The sequence below is a fragment of the Notolepis coatsorum genome, assembly GCF_963971535.1.
Source record: "Notolepis coatsorum genome assembly, chromosome: 1".
NCBI classification, from domain to species: domain Eukaryota; kingdom Metazoa; phylum Chordata; class Actinopteri; order Aulopiformes; family Paralepididae; genus Notolepis; species Notolepis coatsorum.
In genome coordinates this window covers 195,297,271-195,318,647 of record NC_140165.1, presented here as the reverse complement: position 1 = coordinate 195,318,647, position 21,377 = coordinate 195,297,271, and the positions used below count along the sequence as shown (strand labels likewise).

Here is a 21,377-nt window from a genome sequence, read left to right as displayed (position 1 = left end):
TGTCACTCTTTGTAGTCTGCTTTGGTCTTTGCAGTGCTATTCCCAAACCAGGAGGTGATGTTGCCGGTCAAGATGCTCTCTATTGTACATGAGTAGAAGTTCTTAAGGATCTTCTGGCTGACTTGGAACTTCCTTAGGCGCCTGAGGAAGTAGAGGCGTTGTCGTGCCTTCTTCACCACACTGTTAATGTGTGTGGTCCATGTCAAGTCCTGGATATGTAGGCTCCGAGGTACTTGAAGCTGTTGACTCTCTCAACCGGTGCCCCGTCGATGCTGAGGGGGCTGTAGTCCTTGACCCCCGACCTCCTGAAGTCCACATCATCTCCTTTGTTTTGCTGACGTTCAGGGAGAGGCTGTTTTCCTGGCACCATCCCGCCAGGACCTTGACCCTTCCAGGTAGGCCCTCTCGTCGTTGGCAGAGATCAGGCCCACCACCACTGTGTCGTCAGCAAATTTGACGATTGTATTGCTACTCCGCTGAGCCACACAGTCGTGTGTGTACAGGGAGTAGAGGAGGGGACTCAGAACACAGCCCTGGGGGGCCCCTATGTTGAGGGTGATGGATGAGGAGGTGCAGTTGCCTGCTCTCACCACCTGGGGTCTGCCAGTCAGGAAGTCCAAGACCCACTGGCAGAGGTCATAGCCCAAGCCCAGGTCCCTGAGCTTGGCTATGAGTATGGAGGGGACTATGGTATTGAATGCCGAGCTGTAGTCGATGAATAGCATTCTCACATAGTTCCCCTGCCTCTTGTCCAGGTGTGATGCTGCTGTGTGCAGCACATGGGATATGGCGTCCTCCGTGGACCTGTTGGGGCGGTATGCAAATTGCAGGGGGTCCATGTTGATGGGGAGGGAGGAGCAGATGTAGCCCTTTACTAGCTTCTCAAAGCACTTCATGGCTATGGAGGTGAGAGCTACAGGGCGGTAGTCGTTGAGGCAAGCAGGCTTGGATTTTTTGGGTACAGGGATAATAGTGGACTTCTTCAGGCAGGTGGGGATGACAGCCTGTTCTAAGGACAGGTTAAATATGTCAGTGAATACTGGGGCCAGTTGGTCGGCACAGACTTTTAGGACGCGGCCGGGGATGCCGTCCGGACCTGCTGCCTTCCTGATATTCACTTTTTTAAAGGTCCGCCTCACCTCATGCTCTGTTACCCTGAACACTGCGCCTCCATCAGCAGCCGACCCCCCCCCCCCCCCCATTGCCGAGGCTTGTGAGCTGGTGTTGTTATTACCAGCATCAAACCTCGCATAGACTACATAAACTACAGTAACTACACTACACTAAATTAAATAAGAATAAATTAGATAGGGTGGTCAAATTAGAAGGTAAGACAACTGGTGAAGCAATGTGCAGTATTACAAACATGTCAGACCAGTACACCAGGAAATTGGCAGAAAAGATCCTAGCCGATCAACTGCACCCACTATGGTCTGAGTACGCACGGTGAGGCACGGTGAGGCGGCACGGTGGTGTAGTGGTTAACACTGTCGCCTCACAGCAAGAAGGTCCAGGGTTCGATTCCCGCTTGGGGACCAGGTTTCCATGATGCCAGTTACCCAGGTGGGGTATCTCCCAGGCCTTTCTGTGTGGAGTTTGCATGTTCTCCCCGTGCTCGCAAGGGTCCCCCCCCCCGATAAGATAAACCCAATGGAAAAACATGCACAACAACAATAGATCGCTAACGCTGTGGCGTCCTTGACGAAGACGGACAGGAGCACTTGGATTGGTCCCCTGGCGCGGCTCACGTTGACGCCTGTCTGCTCCCGGCTGCCCTTGGGCGGGAAGGACGATGGGATGGGTTAATTGCAGATATGAATCGCATTCATGCATCGCATGCGTGCCGAATGATGACCTCTGAGCAGGTCCTAAATTATTCCCTCAGGGCGGAGGTACTGCATGGCTAGGACTAGAACCAAACGATGCATTACATCCCTGTCCCACGCAGCATTCAGCTGCTTAACAAGTTTTAATTATGTGGTATTTTTTAGCACTTGCACCATGGTGCCATTGAGGGGCATGCAGTGTCATGCTTTTTATGATGTTCGTATTTATTATACTCATGTCTTGTTTGTCTGTGCTGTATTGTTTTGTGCCTATTAGGCTTTTTTGTTGCTATCTTTGTGCAAAGAAAATTCCCTTGAAGGGCAACAAAGGTTTCATTCATTCAACTAAACTAACTACAGAAACTACAGAAACTACACTAGCTACAGTAACTAAACTATTCTTCCAATACTACTACTACTACTTCCATTTACTGTGCAGCTCAGTGGGTAGAGCATGGCACAAACACTGCCAGGGTTATGGGTTATGTTCCCTGTGTAGCTCAGTGGGTAACATGTAATGTATGTGTTCAATACAAGTGAAGAAAGAGGTTCTGGAAAATAAGAGTAGTTTAGACTAGTTTAGACTCATCTTTAGACTAGTGTAGTTTTTTCAAGTTTCTTTAATAGTTGTCATACAGAAGTACAGAATACTTTCATACAAAATGCTTCTTACTGTTACGCTCCAGAGACTGTGCTAGACAAGATAGTATCAAATAACATAGTATAGCATGTAATTTAGAAGAAGAAAATGAGGTCACAGTGTTCGGTATAGACATATGTACAATGTTCTGAGTTACCATATAATATACAATACTATGCAGTGTACTAATGTACAGTACTATATAGTGCAAAGCAGAAATGGGATGAGGTACAGTTTACACCAGTTTAGGCTTGTTTAAACTAGTTTAACCTAGATTAGACTAGTTTAGACCAGTTTAGACTAGTCTTTAGATTAGATTCTTTAGGGGAAAACATGTTCTATATTGTTCAGCAGGTAGATGCTCTTATTTGATGCAGGTGGTGCAGGAGTATTCAGATGAGAGAATTACATATGATATTTCTAGACCTGGCAAATGTGTTTGGTTCGGTATATCCTTATTTGGAGTGTGTTTGATTTCTTTAGAGTGCCAGGGGTGATTGTAAACTTGGTGAAAGCATACTTCCAAGATATTATAATGTGTTTTAGTAGCCTACTACAGCATGGCAGAGAGATAGGAATAATGGCAGGGTGTACTATTTCCCCACTAGCATTTACAATGGCGATGAAAGTAATCATTCTCAAAATGGGTGGTAGGTGGGGAGAGAGGGCGGGGCAGGCTGCGCTTCCCACCAATTAGGGCTTGGATGACATGACATTAGTTACCAGGACAGTGCCTTGTACAAAAAGGTTACTTGCAGTGATGCGTTGCTCATGGGACGGGGTTGCACGCCGTGCAACCAAAGTTGTGAGCAGAAGCGCGTGCACACAGGAATGCGCTGCACTCGACTGATGCGCCAACTCGCAGTACCCACCTGGCTACTTTGCATATCAATAGCGCTGGTCGTCAGGTGTTACATTCCATTCGTAGAGGCAATTAGGCATTGTCTTTAGTCTGTGGTTATGCGAGGGAACATTTATCCACATGTGCTGGAGCGCGCGTGCACGTGCCGTCATTAGCGTGCGTGCAACCAGTGTTGTTATGAGCAACGCAACATTGATTACTTGAGAAGTTAAATGATCATCTCAAATGGGCTAAGATGAAGATTAAGCCTAGTAAGTAAGTAACCACCTTAAGTGTGTGAAGGTGAGAACATAGTTATTGCTATCAGGGAGCAAAGATACCAAAGGTCCCAAATCCAACTAGAGGGAGGAAATGGAACCCAAGACAGGCAGAACAGGAAGCACAGGCAGCTCTTAGGCATACAGACGTTGTAGTGCAACAAGGCCGAGGGGCCTAGGGCTCAGCTCAGGGAAACCAGAATGGAGTAAAGCTGGTCCCACAAATAGTAAATGGCTGCTTTTTTATATATCGCTTTTATCCAAAGCGCTTTACAATTTGTTACTCACATTTGACCCATTCACTCACACATTCACTCACACATTCACACACATATTCACTCACACATTCACTCACACACCGGCGGCGGAGGCAACCATGCAAGGTGCCAACCTGCTCATCGGGAGCAATTAGGGGTTAAGTGTCTTGCTCAAGGACACATCGACACGCTGCCCGGGAGGAGCAGGAATCGAACCGGGAACCTCCGGATTGCCAGAACGACTGCTCTACCCCCGACCCACTGTCGCCCCCCACAGAAAGGAGGACGCTGGTTGTGGAGCAGGAATGGCAAAAAGAGGGACAGTGGATGAACTGTGAAAGTGTAGAGAAGAGGAGGATTAGTTGGAAGGAGTATGTGTAGTATGGAGGAAAATTGTATACAATTCCTAATAGGAGCTACTTGTGATGTGCTGCCATCACCACAGAACCTAAAACAGTGGGTAGTTGGGGACCCATCTTGACTTGGCAGCAGGAACTGAACAGCGAGGATGGAAATCTAGGGTTTGTCTGGTGGAAGTAGGATGCAGAGGATTTATAGCACGAGCAACTTTATCATTATTGGGAGAGTTGGGGATTTGTGGGCGGAGTTTGCAAAAAGCGGTAATGAGATGTCGGAAGAAGCATTGAAAGGAAGTCAGTGGATTTGGTTGAGGAGAAATAATGTCAGCTGGGGGCCAAAGTAAATAAAGGGTAAGAGTATTCCTTTTCTTCTCTGTTGTTGCTGTTTCATGTGTGATATCAGGAATTATATTTTTGACATAGGATAACATAGGGAGGTTCCGCGTGTGGATATCATGGAAAAAGTGGAAGCTTGCTCTGGGACGCTGGAACTACTGTAACTGTTGAGCCTTCACGAGGTGTTGTGCAGGCACATGCACACATAGAGCCCAAATGGTGCTCGAGCACCCACCCTTTTGTGGCTCATAAAAAAGTGCCCTTTTTTACAATAAAAAAAAATGTTGCTTGCAGATCCACTTTACACCAAAAACGAGATACTGTATATGTACAAATATGATCGGTTTGTACAATTATGCTAATAACCAATAATAAACAATACAGTCAACTCATGAAGTCGAAACTATTTGAAGCAGTACAGTATCTCAGTGCAATACCGGCTTCCAACATCTGTGTGGCGCTGTGGCACATACAGTTGAATGCTGGTATTACACTCACTGAGGGACATGAAGAAGTCAAGTCCGATGGGATTTGGGAATCTCAAATACAAATCGGGATTGGAATAAAAAATGCATTATATTAAACAATACAGAATACACAGCACTTCTTGGGGTCTGTAGGGTAAGCACGTATTCCCTCCCCCCTGAACATTTATGGAGATGTATGGGCCTTTTAAGTCAGTGATAAAAGTGTCTTTCAAGGATAAGTGAGCTCCTGCACTGATTAATATAGTTCAATATTCAATATTTGATCACCAAAAAAACCCAAAAAGCATAAAATATCCTACCCCCCCCCCCCCCCCACACACACACACACTTTATCATGAGGGCACAAGTATCTTGTGTTGTATTATAAATTCAACAAAGAGTTCACTACCACAAGAAGCTGAATTGCTTCTTCAATTTATTTCATCAATGCAAGTACAAAAATATATTGCCAACAATGCGTTTCTCTCATGGCTTTTTCAGGTTCACTCTGAGCCCTGAGTGCACCGTGAACTCTGCTGAATGACCCGTTTCATTCCTCCTTTAAGGAGCTATGGATAAAAGCGACCTGTGGCTGTGAGCAGGTCTGGATCCTTCCTTGTGTTTTACGCTACCTGCGGTGTGCTCCCTCCTCCACCTCCTCCTCCGTTCTCCACCAGCTCCTCCACCAGGACAGAGGGGAACACTCCCACCCGGCCACTCAGCTCCCCCTCCCAGAAGCCGTCATCTGTCTGCGTGTCTCTGCTCAGCAGACGGATCACAGAGCCCTCCGCAAAGGACAGCTCCTCCTCCGCCTGGCCCTCATAGTCGTATAGCGCACGCACATACACACCTAGTGGAGAGAGAGGGAGAGATCGAGGGAGGGAGGGAGGGAGAGGGGAGAGAAAGAGAGATAGATGATGAGGGGAGAGAGAGGGAGGGAGGAAGAGGGGGGAGAAAGAGAGAGAGGAAGAGGGAGGGGGGGGGAGAGAGAGGGAGGGGGTGCGAGAGAGAGAGAGAGGAAGAAGGAGGGAGGGAAGGAGGAGGGGGGGAAGGAGGAGGAGGGAGGGAGATGAGAGAGAGGGGGGGAAGAGGGAGATAAATTATATATATTTTCTTTTTATAAAAAAAACTGGACATTTCATCTGCTTGGCCCTCATATTAGGAATGGGAGGGAGAGACAATAACTATTATTGAGAGAGGGAGAGAGATACATTTCATGATTTCTGGAAAGAGACATTGCTGTTGATTTGTATCTCCACCAGCCTGAAGAGAGATCATGTCATTGGTTTTGACATGTTTTTAGATCACCACAGAGGCCACAAATTTCAACTGAAATACACATACTCACACACAATCCTTCATCAACTCCCCCTTGCACTAAGATTAAAATATCTAAGCTATTTTTTCTGTGAGCTATGCACCACCCCATTGAAATGCATTGAGGCTTAAAAGTGGCAGTTGACATTTTAATTAATTAATTAAGTCTGGCTGTGAGGTCTCATGCACGTAAAAAATTTAAACAAATAACCTTATCTTAAAGGAACAGGAACATGAATGAGCCTCAAACACTTTCACTGGGAGAAACAAACACACACACACACACACACACACACACACACACACACACACACACACACACACTTATGGGAGGTGTCACTGAACTCAGTATAGGAATCTACATTCATTGGTCTAGGTCAGGGGTCACCAACCTGTCGTTCGACTGGTCGATCTTTGGGACATTTAAAGTAGATCTAACTAACCGATGGGCCGTCACGCACATTTGAAATTATGCGATTAGCAAATCGCAAAGCCTGCGATTTGGGATACGTTATACAGCAAGTCTGATTCAAGGTTTTTTCTTGCGTGCCAGTCATGCTTACCAATCAGAAGTGCTGTGCTCTCATTGCTCACCAATCAAAAGTAGCCCAAGGTAGCTATGTATACGCCAAACAACAACAGCTCATGAAACGTCCGTGTGTGAAGATGTTACAGCAGGGCTCCAGAGTGCAACTATTTGGTTGCATTTTGTGACCCGAAATAAGTCCCAGCTTTTTCCCCCCGCGCTGTTTCTATGTGCAGTGAAAACTCCAATGCGTCTAACAAGCCTTGCATCCTCGTCATTCCTGATGTCCACGTCGGGGTAAACTAACGTTAGCCGCTAACGCTAGCTAACCCTGCTCACAGACAGAGAAAACAGCTGAGCTCCAATAGTAAGAAATGGGGGGGGGGGGGGGGGGGGGGGGGTGAGCCCGTTCTCCCTTTCTGTGTGTGTGCGCGTGCACCATATCTGGTCTTTAGACCAGATGACGTCAGAGGAGTTTGATAGTATTTACTGAGGATTTCCAGATAATTAAACATAAACAAATTATAATACATAATAAATGTATACATGCAACATAAAAAAAAAATTGTTGTAGGAACGGTTTGGGAGAGGGAGGTAGGGAGGGGTTTTAGATTGTGTGTTGTGAAGTTTAGACTTAAGAGAGAGAGAGAGTAAAATACAGAAAAAGGGTACCGTTGGGTACCGGTATCGATTCCCAGGTAAAACTAAACATTTCAAGGCTCAATGTCCCGAGTAGACCCACCGCATAGGCCAGATGCAAGACGCATTTTACAATAAACATCCGTTGGGCTGCTTTAATTTTTTTTATAATAATCGCAAATTTTATGGCAATCGCAAATTTAATCGCAATCGCAATATCTGTCAATATTGGCAATAAAATCGCAATTAGTTATTTTCCCAAAATCGTGCAGCCCTAATACGGTCCCGAACTGACACCGCTGATGACGAAAATGTTTGACCACCGTTGTAGACAAAGAGCGTTTTTGCCCGATGCTTAAGATTTCCTTCACCCCTTTCGTTTTCAATATGGGCAAGCTAGAGATGCAGCTCTGAAAAATCGAACCTCTTCTGCTGCTGGTCTGCTGCTCCTCTGCCACTATAGAACTAGCACTCAGGTAGGGCAGCTGGGTGGCGCAGCGGTCTAAGCACTCGTCACCAACGCGTGAGACACCGGTATCGAATCCGGCTGTCAGCGTTGCCTCCGGCTTGGGCCGGCCGTCATACTGACTCAATTGGCAGAGTCAGCGGGAGGGGAGTCGATGGGTGGTAATCTGGTCGTTGTAAACAGCGACTCCTACAGGTCGGTCAGGGTGCCTGCACAGCAAGGACAGGAGATGTCGAGGGTAGTGTGAGTCTCCCACACGTTACACCTCGCCAATGAGAGTCTGCGCTGGCAGGTGAAAATAAGTGGCTGGCTGACTCTGCATGTATCGGAGGGGACATGCGATAGATTCTTCAACCCTCCTGACGACGACCAGTGGGGGGCACATGCGAGCAACGATCAAGACCGGGGAGGGGGGAATTGACACGACTAAATTGGGATGGGAGAAAAACAGAAAAAGAAGGAGAAAAAGTGGATACAAAAAAAAGAACTAGCACTCAGGTGTTATATTTTGGGGGCTGGTGGCTGGCTCACAAAGTGAACAAAGGGAGGGTACTTAACTGAAGTGCTCCCCCAGGGAGGGAGTTGGGGGCTACTGCCCTCAGACCCCCAAGATCATTTTTATATGGGAAGTCTGACTTGGGGTACTGCCCATATATTAGTGTTGCAATGCATGATAAGTAAACAGTGAAAAAAGCTAAGGAATCGGATGGAGCTGGGGCATTTGGGACGAATAAAAGTTTAAGATGAAAAAGTCTCCCCAGTGGGAGGCAGTGGAGGTGTGAAATCTGGCCCTGTCCAGAACAATAGGAGTCACAAAATCAGTTTGGCCCGTGGAGTGGTGGAGCAGCAGCAGAGGAGCAGCAGAGGTTAGATTGTTCAGTGCTGCATCTGTAGTTGGACTGTTACGCCGCTGTGATTTGACGTCGCTGCTAGACTGTTTATGTCGCTGACAGCTGATGGGACGTCGCTACTTTGGAGAGCGGTGCAGTAGTGTGTGTGTGTGTGAGTGAGTTGTCAACAATAATTGTAAATGGTAAATATTATATATAAGTATTATATAAGTACAGACATTGTTTTTGTAGACTTCCGGTTTCGATCAGCAGCGCATGGCTGGTTGACTTTTGGGAGCTCAACAACCGCGCCACATTAACACTTTGTATGCCACTCACGGCTTTTCTCGGGTTTACCCCTCGACCGTTGAATGCCACGTCACGAGTATTCTCGTTTTAAAAAAAAATAAAAAATTATTAGCGATCTGAAATCATATTGCATCACGCGAGCCTACCGTTGGAGATCCAGGGACCGCCGGCGCTCAGATGTGAAAAAAGCGCCCCCTATCATCTCCCAGATGATAAATCACCCTTTTGGAATGGACTCAATGAAAGTGAATGGGAGAACGGATTTCTGACTCCACATTTTACTCACTGATGCAGCCGGGGTCTACCAGAGTTCATTCTGGAGCCTCTGAGCCACGGCGAATATGGGTTATACTGTACACACGATGGATCAATACAATTATCGATTTTTTCGAATGGCGATCGGAAATTGGAATAAACCATTTGGATACCATCTGACCTCAGGTAAGGAATCTATGTTATCAGTGTTAGGATAATCAGACTCGTTTTCACGGATATATAAGCGTTTATGTGATATGTGATATGGCTGTTTTGACTGTAAAAGCCATGAGGAAATAAGAGCAGCAATTATCAGCGCACGGCACGAGCGTGCGTGTGCACACATATACTATCGATCATCTAGCGTTTATTTGAAAACGATTCATAAATAGGCAGACAAATGACAACGTTCTGGAATATTCCAGTAAAAGGCGATTATCATAGGCATGGGTTGTTTTTTCCCCGAAAACAGGTGATTTTCAAAATGCTATCAAACGGAAATGAAGCGATAAAAAAACAATCTGCCTTGACAATGTTGACTGGAAAATGATTCTTTGATAAGCGATGGGCAGATTAGACACATAGCCATAATTTAAAACATAGATTAGGCGATATTAACATTAACATTGGGAGTGGATGGTGGCATTCCAGCCGGTAAAAAGGAAAACACGGCTGGCGCTCAAAGTGTTAAAGGGAAACTCCAACATTTTGGGAAATTAGCTTATTTAACATCTTCCCTGGAGTTAGACAAGCAGATACATACCTTTTTTGTCTCTGTGCGTGCATTTTAGCTTTGGGAATAGACGCTCCATTAGCATAGCTTAGCTTCATCACTGGAAGTGAGGCAGGACAGTAGCCTTACAGTGCCTTACAGTGTATTGCAAGGTCTGACATTGACCAAACTTGATATGCATGACCTTGGTGGGCTCTAGGTCAACTCCTGAAAAGGGGGTCAATGTCAGACTTTGCAATCAAAAGTTAGGGGGCTAATAACCCTTGCCATAATTTCAGTGCGCCCCCTAACTTTTGATTGCAAGGTCTGACATTGACCCCCTTTTCAGGAGTTGACCTAGAGCCCACCAAGGTCATGCATATCAAATTTGGTCAATGTCAGACCTTGCAATACACTGTAAGGCACTGTAAGGCTACTGTCCTGCCTCACTTCCAGTGATGAAGCTAAGCTATGCTAATGGAGCGTCTATTCCCAAAGCTAAAATGCACGCACAGAGACAAAAAAGGTATGTATCTTCTTGTCTAACTCCAGGGAAGATGTTAAATAAGCTAATTTCCCAAAATGTTGGAGTTCCCCTTTAAGGTTGATTCAATTAATATTTTTACACCATCCGCTTTTATTTTACGTTAGAACCATGTCTAAGCAGACACAGACCAGGATGGGAACGCTGAACGCCATGGATAAGGAGTTCATTAGGTCTATATTCCGTGAGGAAATAGAGGCTATCGTGGCTAGGCTAACCGACAGGGTTGATGTACTCCAGGAGACGGTAGCTACCATAGATACATGGTTAGCCGTGGTGGAGGAGGGCTTAGCCACTGTCAACTCCACGGAGATAGTGTTCTTGGCGGACAAGCTGCGGGCTTGCGAGATGAAGATGGCAGATCTGGAGGACGTAGCACGAGATGCAATGTTAGAGTATACGGGTTGCCCGATGAGATTGAGGAGGACGCGCCGATTAAGTTCCTCGAGAAAATTATACCAAAGTGGTTCCCGAAGCTAGCCTGCCCTGAGATAGAAAGAGCGCACAGGATCTTCAGAGCCGCGGCCCCGGCGAAAGGCGAGCATACAAATTCACGCATGTTCATTTTCTGCTGCCTGAGGTTCCAGACGAGACACGGCCGTACTTTGAGATTCGCTGCTGATTTTAGTGACTACACAGCGAGACGGCGCAGAGCTTTCGCCAGAGCCATGGATCTCACCCGTGAAAAGGCAGTGGAGGTATACCTGTTGTTCCCGGCAACGCTGAAGGTGAAGACGGGCCGTGGAGCTGTGTCGTGCAACCGTCTATTCAAGTCACCGGCCGAGGCGGAGGACTTCATTCGGAAAGGCAAGACGAATGTCCCGGCTGAGAGGAACAGACCGCCCCTGGTGGAGCAAGCCTCGAGCGACAGAGATTGAGGGTCCGGAGCTTGGTGCTTGGGGCTGGCTTCACACAAGGCCTGCTAGCATGCCAGCTATCCAAGCTAACGCCCCCGGAGCATAGGGCTAGCTCCACACGAGGCCTGCTAGCATGCCAGCTATCCAAGCTAACGCCCCCGGAGCATGGGGCTGGCTCCACACGAGGGCTGCTAACATCGCAGCTATCCAAGCTAACACTATTGTAAGCACTGCCGATTGCAGATTCTCAGTCCTCGGAACGGTAACACTCCGGATTTATCTATACGGTATTGTCTCAGATATGGGTATGAATATTGACTATTTCAAATGTAATTCAGATGACCTTTATTCTTAAAGTATCAGGTTTTTTCTATCGTCTGCCACTCGAACTATGCATTGAACTGCACTTAGATTGTTTTTTTTTCTCCCATTTTCTATATTTTCTCCCATTCCAATTTCGTATCATCCAATTCAACCCTCCCCTGTCACGGACGCTGTTTCTTGCCTCCCACAAGCCGGCTGCAATGTGGACTAAGTCATACATAGCACAAGTCCCCTCAGGTACTTGAGGTAACAGCAGTCGCATCTTTTCACCTGCGCAGCTCGATCTCTCAGTGGCGAGGAGTAACGCATGGGAGGCTCACGCTGCCCCCGACACTTCCTGATTCTACTGCGCAGGCGCACCAACCGACCTGTAGGAGTCGCTGTCCACAACGCCCAATCCCCACCCATCAGTTTCCCACCCCCTAATACGGCCAATGTGTATTAGTACGGACGACCAGCTAAACTGAAAACAAATGTGGAGCACTGGGCTCGAACTGACAAGCCCAGCGTCTCCAGCATTTCGTGGCGAGCGCCTTGCCCACTACGCCACGTAGCCGCCGAACTGCACTTAGATTGTTATGTATATTATCTTTGTCCAGCTCCGCCCGGGTAAAATGAATATCACAAGTTTCACTCAAACGGACTGCGTGTGTTAATGAACCGTTCAACCAAGGGGGGTGACCCCCTTGTGGCGAGCTATCTGCGGGTAGCAGGTCAAGACTCTCCTAGCTAACACTGCTGATACTACGTGTTTTAACATTCTTTCTTGTCCCAGCAGTGCGGCAGTGCTCATGGCCACCGCTGCTGCATCATCTCAACGATGGCAGCGCGGTATTGCTCAAGGTTTATCGCCGCAGTATTATTTCAACATGGGGTATGAGTACTTTCCTTATTTCAAGTTTAACTCGGATGAACTGTGTTTCAAGTATTTGTATCGTCTGCACACTGTACTTTGCACTGAACTCTATATAGATTTCTTCTCTCTGTTGAGTGAAATGGGTTCCCTTTTTATAAATCGTTACAATATACAATTTCTGGTATGGTTAAGTTACGTAATGTGGTTGTGGTTGCTATGACCCGGTCATAGTTGCCAACTGATGTTTGATCGACATCGGACAAGTTATTTGAATGGGGGGGGGGGGGGGCTGGCTCTGTTTTATGTTTGTTCTCAAGCTCAGGATTGGAACCCAACAGGACCTTAGCATGGGGATGTGTATATGTTATAGTGCTCTACTTCAAACGAATCACATTCAGTCATACTGCAACCTGGTTGGACTATGGCTAATTTAAATATCTTGATCTGGAATACAGGGGGTCTTAATTTTCCACATAAACACACAAGTGTACTAACATGGATGAAAAGGCAGGAGGTGGACATTGCTTTACTGAGTGAAACGCATCTTTAATGGCTGACAATGCAAGACTGGCAAATCAATTCTATCATAACATAAGCGCTCCTCTTCTTTTAGCACTAAGTCCCGTGGAGTAGCCATAGTAGCTAAGCGAAAGTTGAATATTAAACTATTAGACGTGTGGTCTGATGCAGATGGTCGAATTACTATTGCTAAAATGGAATACTCTAACAGGAAAATTGCTCTGATCGCCGCGTATGCCCCTAATGTGTATGACGCTAACTTTTATGCTATACTCACTACAGCGATGTTGAAACTACCTGAGTACTCATTTATAGTGGGTGCTGATTTCAATGCCATTTGGGATCCATTGATTGATAAGTCCAGTAACACTGAAACCCCCAATCAGAAGCAAGCTACCGCGGCCCTACGTGCTTGGTCTAAGGACACGGGGTAATTGATATGTGGCGGTCGCTCAATCCAACCGCGCGAGACTACCCTTTTTTCTCCGCGAGACATGAATTTATTATGTTTTTTCTTCCTCTAGGCTATTCGATAGCTTTGACGTTGACTTGAGGCCCATTGCACTGTCAGACCACAAATATATCCTTCTTAAGGGTTCACTCAGTAAAATAACGTCCCGTGCCCCCAGATGGCGCTTTAACTCAACGCTGCTGAAGAACGGGGAATTCAACCTGCAATTTAAAAAGAAGCTCATTGAATTCCTGCAGTTTAATGCTGGATCGGTACAGGACCCCGGCATTTTATGGAATTCGGTTAAGGGTTTTATTAGAAGTAACACCACTCTCTTTGCTTCAAATCTCCGCAAGGGACGTCTCTCCAAGTTGGTAGAATTGGAAGGGCTTCATAACACGTTGATGTCCTCTATGCAGCACAACTACTCTAGCCGACTGGAGCTCCAGATTAAGGTGGTGAAAAAGGAGATTAACTCCATTTTAAGACAACGGTCTGAATTTCAAATGCACAGAACAAGACAACACTACTACTTTCATGGCTCTAGACCTAGTCACCTACTAGCTATGAAGATACGGGCCAGTGAACAATTTGCGGATATCCCTGCCATTAAGAACCAACAGGGGGAGGTAACCACCAGCCCTAACAAAATCAACGATACATTTCGCTCATTTTATTCCAACCTATACAAGTCAGAAGTGGTCTTTGATCATACTAAGCTGGAGGACTTTCTTAATCAAATTAACTTACCACAGGTCTCAGAGGATGACGCTAAACAGTTAGCTGCACCTATCACACTAGATGAGCTTAGGGAGGTGATTGCTGACATGCAATGGGGCAAGGCTCCTGGTTGGGACGGCATTCCACCGGAACTCTATATTGTACTGTGTCCCTTATTACTTTCAATGATTTTACACTCAGTCAAAGAGGGCAAATTTTCCAGGGATGTCAGGGATTTCCTCGGAGCCGATCTCAAGCTATATGCTAAGGTGCTAGCCATCCGACTTCAAAAGCATCTCTAGTTCACCCTGATCAGACTGGCTTTATAAGAGGCCGACTGGTCACTGACAATATCAGACGGTTACTGCACGTGATTGATGCCAGCAAGGATGTCGCAACCCCTACAGCTGTCATGTCCTTAGACGCGATGAAGGCCTTTGACAGATTGGAGTGGTCTTATTTGTGGGCAGTCCTTAGAAGGATGGGGTTAGGTGAGGGTTTCATTCACATGATCAAAGTTCTCTACACAGGGCCCTCTGCCATGATCTTAACAGGGAAACTCTGCTCGCCACTCTTCTCTGTCTCACGCTCTTCTAGACAGGGTTGTCCTCTTAGTCCCGGACTCTTTGCTTTATCCCTCGAACCTCTAGCTCAGTACATAAGACAATCCCAGATTATATCCCCTGTTTCAATTAAGGGCACACATCACCATATCAGTTTATACGCAGATGATGTACTCTTATTCATGCAGAACCCTGCCGTCTCTCTACCTCATCTTCTCGAAGTAATAGATGATTTTGGCAGTCTATCTGGATTTAAGATCAACTGGCCAAAATCAGCCTTCCTTCCACTCAATGAGACTGCGAAGGGTACCATCCTCCCAGCAAACATACTCATGGTAGAGCACTTTAAGTGTCTTGGGATTGAAATATTCCCCACTATTAGCCAGACAGTAAAGTATAACTACTCCAGCTTGGGTGACAGGATTACGAATGACTTCAACAGGTGGTCTAAATTGAAAAACTCATTACAGGCCTGTGCGTCAATAATTAAGATGAATGTTTTACCCAGAATTAACTTTATCAGCTCCATGCTACCGTTACCTCCTCCTGTTGGTTACTGGCAAAAACGGCACTCTTCTGCATATAAATTCATCTGGAACAACAAACGCCCACGCTAAAAGAGATCCACTGCACAGAGGAGTAAACTCGATGGGAGTTTAGCATTTCCAGACTTCAAATATTATTTTCAAGCTTTCTCTTTGAGACCTCTGATCACTTGGTTTGACGCTCAAGCAGCTGTGTCCTGGCGACCATTGGAGGAGAAGATAGTGACCCCTTATAGACTTCAGGATATTGTGTATACCAACATTTCAATTAAGCAATGCAAATTACGATTTGGCCCTCTTATCACACATGTGATCCAGATTTGGCGTGACACCCAGAAAGCGTGCACTAACCGCCATAAATGGCACACGCATTCCCCTCTATTTAATAACAATTTACTCCTTATTGGACAACAACCTATTAGGTACCCTAGATTGGAAAAGAAAGGCATCCATACGCTGGGGGACATCTTTGATAACTCTGGTCTCCGATCTTTCCAAGATATATCCAGTGGATATGATCTACCCGGAACATCCTTTTTCTTTTATTTACAAATAAGAGCAGCTCTGAGGGCTCATGGCGTTCCATGGGATGCTCCACTAGAGCGTCACCGGTTTCACAAATTATTTAATGACAAGGAGACATCGAGAGGCTTCGTCTCTGACTTTTATCGCCACCTACGTATGTCCGCATATAAGGACCTACCCCTAGATACGATTTGGAGAAAGGATATTCCCTAGATCTTCTGGGAAAATGTTACCTCTCAGCTATCAGAGATTTTCTCTTTGACCATACCGACCTTGCCTTCTGTATTATTGTTACATGATGTTTCTCAATTGCCGACCTCTGTACATGTAAAGAGACTCATTTTGGCCGGCCTTACAGCTGCCAAAAAATGTATTGCTTCACGCTGGATACAACCAGATAAATTATGCCCGAAGGTATGGATTCTCACCTATCTTCAGTGATGGGAATAACGGCTATAAGTAACGGCGTTACTAACGGCGTTCGTTTTTTCAGTAACGAGTATACTCTTCCAATCTTAATAACGCCGTTACCGTTACTGCCAAAAAATGCAGCGCGTTACTATGATTGAATCTGTTTTTTTCATCAGACAGATCTCTGCGCCGAGAAGCAATACTTTTTTTGTGTGCGCGATTGGCTGAGGTTGAGTAAAATGTTGTTATGGTTTGTAACCGACCCCAATCGCACAACACAAGACAGGTATGAGAGTAAGCCAAAACAGGGCATTTATTTCTTACATAACAAAAAGCGGCACAGTCCCTTTAAGGGAAAACACAAAAACACTAGAGTCAAGGAAATATGGAAAAGCGGCACTGTGCCTTTAAGAGGCGAACAGGCTAAGGGACTAAGGCTAAGGGCCAGGGCTAAGGACCAGGGCTAAGTGTCAGGGCCAGGACCAGGGGCACTGGAGAGGGGGACAGGGACAGAGGCCCGGAGAAGCGGGCTGGAGACAGGGACAGAGAACAGGGTTAAGGCCTTGGACAGGGCGAGGGCCAGAGCTGCTTACAGGGATGAGGACAGGGTTCCGACGGCGGAGGCCTGGCACGGGAACAGGGGCCCGACGGCGGAGGCCTGGCATGGGAACAGGGGCCCGACGGCGGAGGGCTGGCACGGGGACAGGGGCCCAACGGCGGGGGCCTGGCACGGGAACAGGGGCCCGACAGCGGGGCCTGGCACGGAGATCCTCCTCCTCCTCTTCGGATGCTGCAGACGGGCAGCGCAGAACAAAGGGGGTCCCAGGGAACACACCGTCCTCCCGTGGAATACTAGGGAGCGACGACAAGCCTGGGTCCAAGGGGAACGGGATGGGCACACGCTGTCCTCCCGTGGAATACTAGGGAGCGACGACGAGCCTCACCCCCAGGAACGAGGATCACGAAGAGACGCCTTCCTCCCGTGGAATCGGGAGCGATGACGAGCCGGCTTGACGTCTGGAGTGGGAACACTGGAAAACCTCCCGTAGAGAATTAGAGAGCGAAGACGGTGTCCCACTCCAGGCAAACGGCGACAGGTGGTGATGGCTGGGCCGTCGTCTCACGCCGGAGACGCGGCAGGTGATGGTGACGTACAGAATGGTAACGTGCAGCACTCCATGAACACAGATACAGATACAGAACGAACACAGAGTCCAGAACACAGAACGACCCGACCAGGACTGGAGGGGAGTCTGCAACCTATGTACTCTCCTGAGGTGATTGCAAACTCCCAACAGGTGCGTGAAGGTAGAGGATCAAGGATGTCCAAGGGTGGGGGCTGGTGAAGAGTAGAGGAGAGTAAATCATCGCAAGGGTGGGGGCTGTTGAGGAGAGTAGACAGGGAAAACACAGGAAAAAGGTCCAGGGACAGGCGAATCCTCACAAATGTAATGGTAAGCCAATCAGAGGTAGAGGTGGGCGGGTGTTTGAAAGCATCCAGGGTCTGACACTAACCTCGTTCCCAGCTTTATCTCGTGAGTCTGACACACAGCGACAGTTCAGTCAACGTGAGACCGCGGTCCGTGCACGTTTTGATAGTTGGTTTGGCGAGCCCAAATAATCCAAAACTAATCCAATGAACAACACAAGCGAGCAGTCAACAACAGACCGCGGGTCCATGAGCATTTTTTGTTCACTCTTCTGTTAGTTGTGTTGCAGCGCAGGGCACTATACACTAGTGGAGGCTACAGCCTTATCAACATAGTGCTGCACTTCCTGGTTTAATAGCACAGTCTTCAGGTGCTCACTGCTATATATATGTCATGCATGTCTTAAATGTCATGATTAGATTAGTTTAGATGATTAGATTAGACTCTTATATCTGTATGTTGTGTATGTCATAAATGTCATGAATTGAAAATGGGGGACCCTGATGTAAACAAGACGAAAGTCTTTCTCTGGTCTGCATCCCCTTAACAATTGTGTGTATTGAGCTGTACTGTACTGTACCCATTCTGCAATCTGTTAATTAAAATGTTCAATCAATCAGTATATATTTGGTATTTATTTTTGGTATAGTGCTTAACAAGCATAATTTAATGTTGCCCAGTTGTGGCCTGTTGAGGGGCAATACATATCAAAAGTTCCAAAACATCTATTGTGTTTGTATTTGTATGATCCACTATATAAACATAGTAATTATAATATCTACATACATGGCATTTGATTGGAGGCTAGTCTCACTTTGTCCCACAGCAACATTAAAATAGTTTAGATTTGTGTATGTTGTTTATGTAAAAAATTTACTTGAAAGTAACGCAATAGTTACTTTCTGAAGTAACTAGTTACTTTTATAATTTGTAACTGAGTAAGTAATTTAGTTACTTTTTGGAAGAAGTAACTAGTAACTGTAACTAGTTACTTTTTCCGGTTCGGGACCTCAGCGGGTTGTGGTGTTAAAGAGGCTGATGCTTTGACTCGCTGGGAGACCGGACTCGGGCCCTCGAGGGTTTGGAACCATGGCGGCTGGGTATGGGGATGGAGGGGGCGCGGGATGGTCATTGTGCATGCTGTCTCAATTAGTGTCTTGTCATGATGGGTTAAATTGATGTCTTATGTTATCTTTTTATGTATTATTATTATTATTATTATTATTATTATTATTATTATTATTATTATTATTATTATTATTATTATTATTATTGTACTGTGATATTCTTGTTGTTGATTTGGTCCAAAAAAATAAAATACATTGTTTTTGTTACATGGATTTTTAGAAAGACAGACCCAGTTTTGTAATCCACTGTTTTGACTCATGGAATAGACAAGAGAGGACCCGTTTCATGTTAAATATGTACATGTTTTTTATACTTGCATACATTGTTGACTGACCCCTATTAGTCGATTAGTCGACTAATCGGTCGAAAGGAGCCGTAGTCGACTGCCAACCTCTTAGTCGAATACCAAAAAAAAATTATTAAAAAAATTATTTAAAAAAATATATACATTTTTTTAATCATTCTTTCCAAAAGAAAAGAGGCATAAAAGCGTGGCTAACGCTAATGGCACGCATACCAGAGGCTAACTGCCTAAGAAAACAGACACAGAGGCACTGAAAGAGGATTTCACCCATCTAATGAACACACTAGACCAGGGGTCAGCAACCTTTTTGACATGGAGTGCCTGTTTGAAATATAGTTGTAACTAGTGTGCCTCAACAATATTCCATGCATCGTAATTTTTTTTTCTCATAATCGGGTCTTTTTAATGATTTTTACATTATTACATCATTATTGTTATTGTTATTATTAACAATATTATTATGATGGTTGTATCAACCCTAAATCTGAGTTGGGGGGGGAGGATGCAATGCAGACAAACAGCTGCATACAGTGCGACCATTTCACTCACATTTGCCCATTCATTTTTGGACACATCACACACCATTGGTGTGTGTACTGTACGTGTGCTGTCATAGCTCCACCTACAGGCCTAATGGAGAACACCAGGATGTGAATGGAGGGTGAATGTGAGGTATATCGTGTAAATACGTTTTGATTGATCGCAAGACTACACTGTAAAAAAATATATAATAATAAGTTACAGGAACTTAAAAATATTGAGTTCAGTTACTGTGCATTACGGTTTTCAGTTTTAAATCCATAATAAGTTAACAGAAAAATAAGTACACAACCACATTATTTCAACCTAATAAAACTATGTTTATTGTCATTGTTTTAAGAACACAAGTTGACTTGGTAATACTCACATTTTGAGTAAAAAAAAATGCTTTTAACATGTGCAATGTTCAATGAAATAGAAAAATAAATAATACAATTTGTTGATTAATCCCACTGGTCACAATGGTGACCGTAATAATGTTTTTGTTATAAGGCTCTGCAAATGTTACTGAATGATGTAGCAATGTATTTCCAGCTACATTGAAATAATAAACAAATAAAGGGTCTCAATTAAATATGTGGTAGAAAAAGAACCTGTGGGAGGATTTCAACAAGATAAATGCGACAACAGTGCAAAATATTTCACTATAATATTTCAAAGCAAAAAAATAAATAAAAAATTATGCTGCCCCCTGTGCCTATGCAAATGCCCCCGCGTGCCTATGCAGGCACGCGTGCCTAGGGTTGCCTACCCCTGCACTAGACTATAGCCAAATATCAAGATGTATCCATCAGTGGACCAATTGCATGCTTTTGCAGAGGACAAGAAGCCTTCAGTTGACTCCTTCAGACATTAAGCACCCCCCACAGCCCAAATGGAATGATATATATATATTTTATTCTTTTTTTTCTTTTTTTTTGTCGACTAATAGTGGACTAATGGCAAATTTTGGCCAATCATAGTCGACTATCCAAATCCTTAGTCAGGGACAGCCCCGATTGTTCCTGTCTTACACTGGTGTTTCATTTAAAAAGAAAGTTTGAACTTTTCATGAGTTTTGTTTTAGGCTACATAAGTTGTCCCAGCCTAAGTGAAAATGTGACCTTTATCATTTTCAAAAAGGTTTTTATGTATTTTATACTTATTTTTTTAAATTTGTATCAACATACAAATGTAAACCTTTAATAAGAATTAGGGGTGCACCGATATATCGGTTGCGTATCGGTATCGGCCGATATGTGCCTTGTTGACTGCAATAAAATGTACCGATGGCAGTGGCAGTTAATTTATTATAATTTTGTTTTATATCCTCAAACTAAATCCTCAATTTGAATAAAGTGATTAATCTGATTAAATTACTCTTTAAAAAAAAAATGTAATCAACTTATTTCAACATAAATAATCCAATAAGGGCATGGTTGGTACGAAAGTGATGGTGACGTCTTGATGGAGCGCAGAGCGCCAAGCGGCTACATCATTTATCATTTATTATAAATGTAACGCGACTATTTTAAAGTGACAAGTAAAAAGCCGCTGAGAGGGCTTGGGCAGGGAGATCTGTCCAACACGCGAGTCCAATGAATGATCCTGAGTCCGTAGCTG

The 21,377-nt window shown here is 45.2% G+C and overlaps 1 protein-coding gene across 2 annotated transcripts in view; it reads right to left on the bottom strand.

The window, feature by feature from the left end:
- fchsd2 (FCH and double SH3 domains 2) overlaps positions 1–21,377 on the bottom strand; it is a 376,153-nt gene that overhangs the window by 25,735 nt on the left and 329,041 nt on the right. For both annotated transcript variants that reach the window (XM_084325412.1, XM_084325413.1), the window contains one exon: positions 5,637–5,854. In XM_084325412.1, coding sequence (XP_084181538.1) covers positions 5,637–5,854 — 218 coding nt within the window. The remainder of the gene's footprint in view (positions 1–5,636; positions 5,855–21,377) is intronic.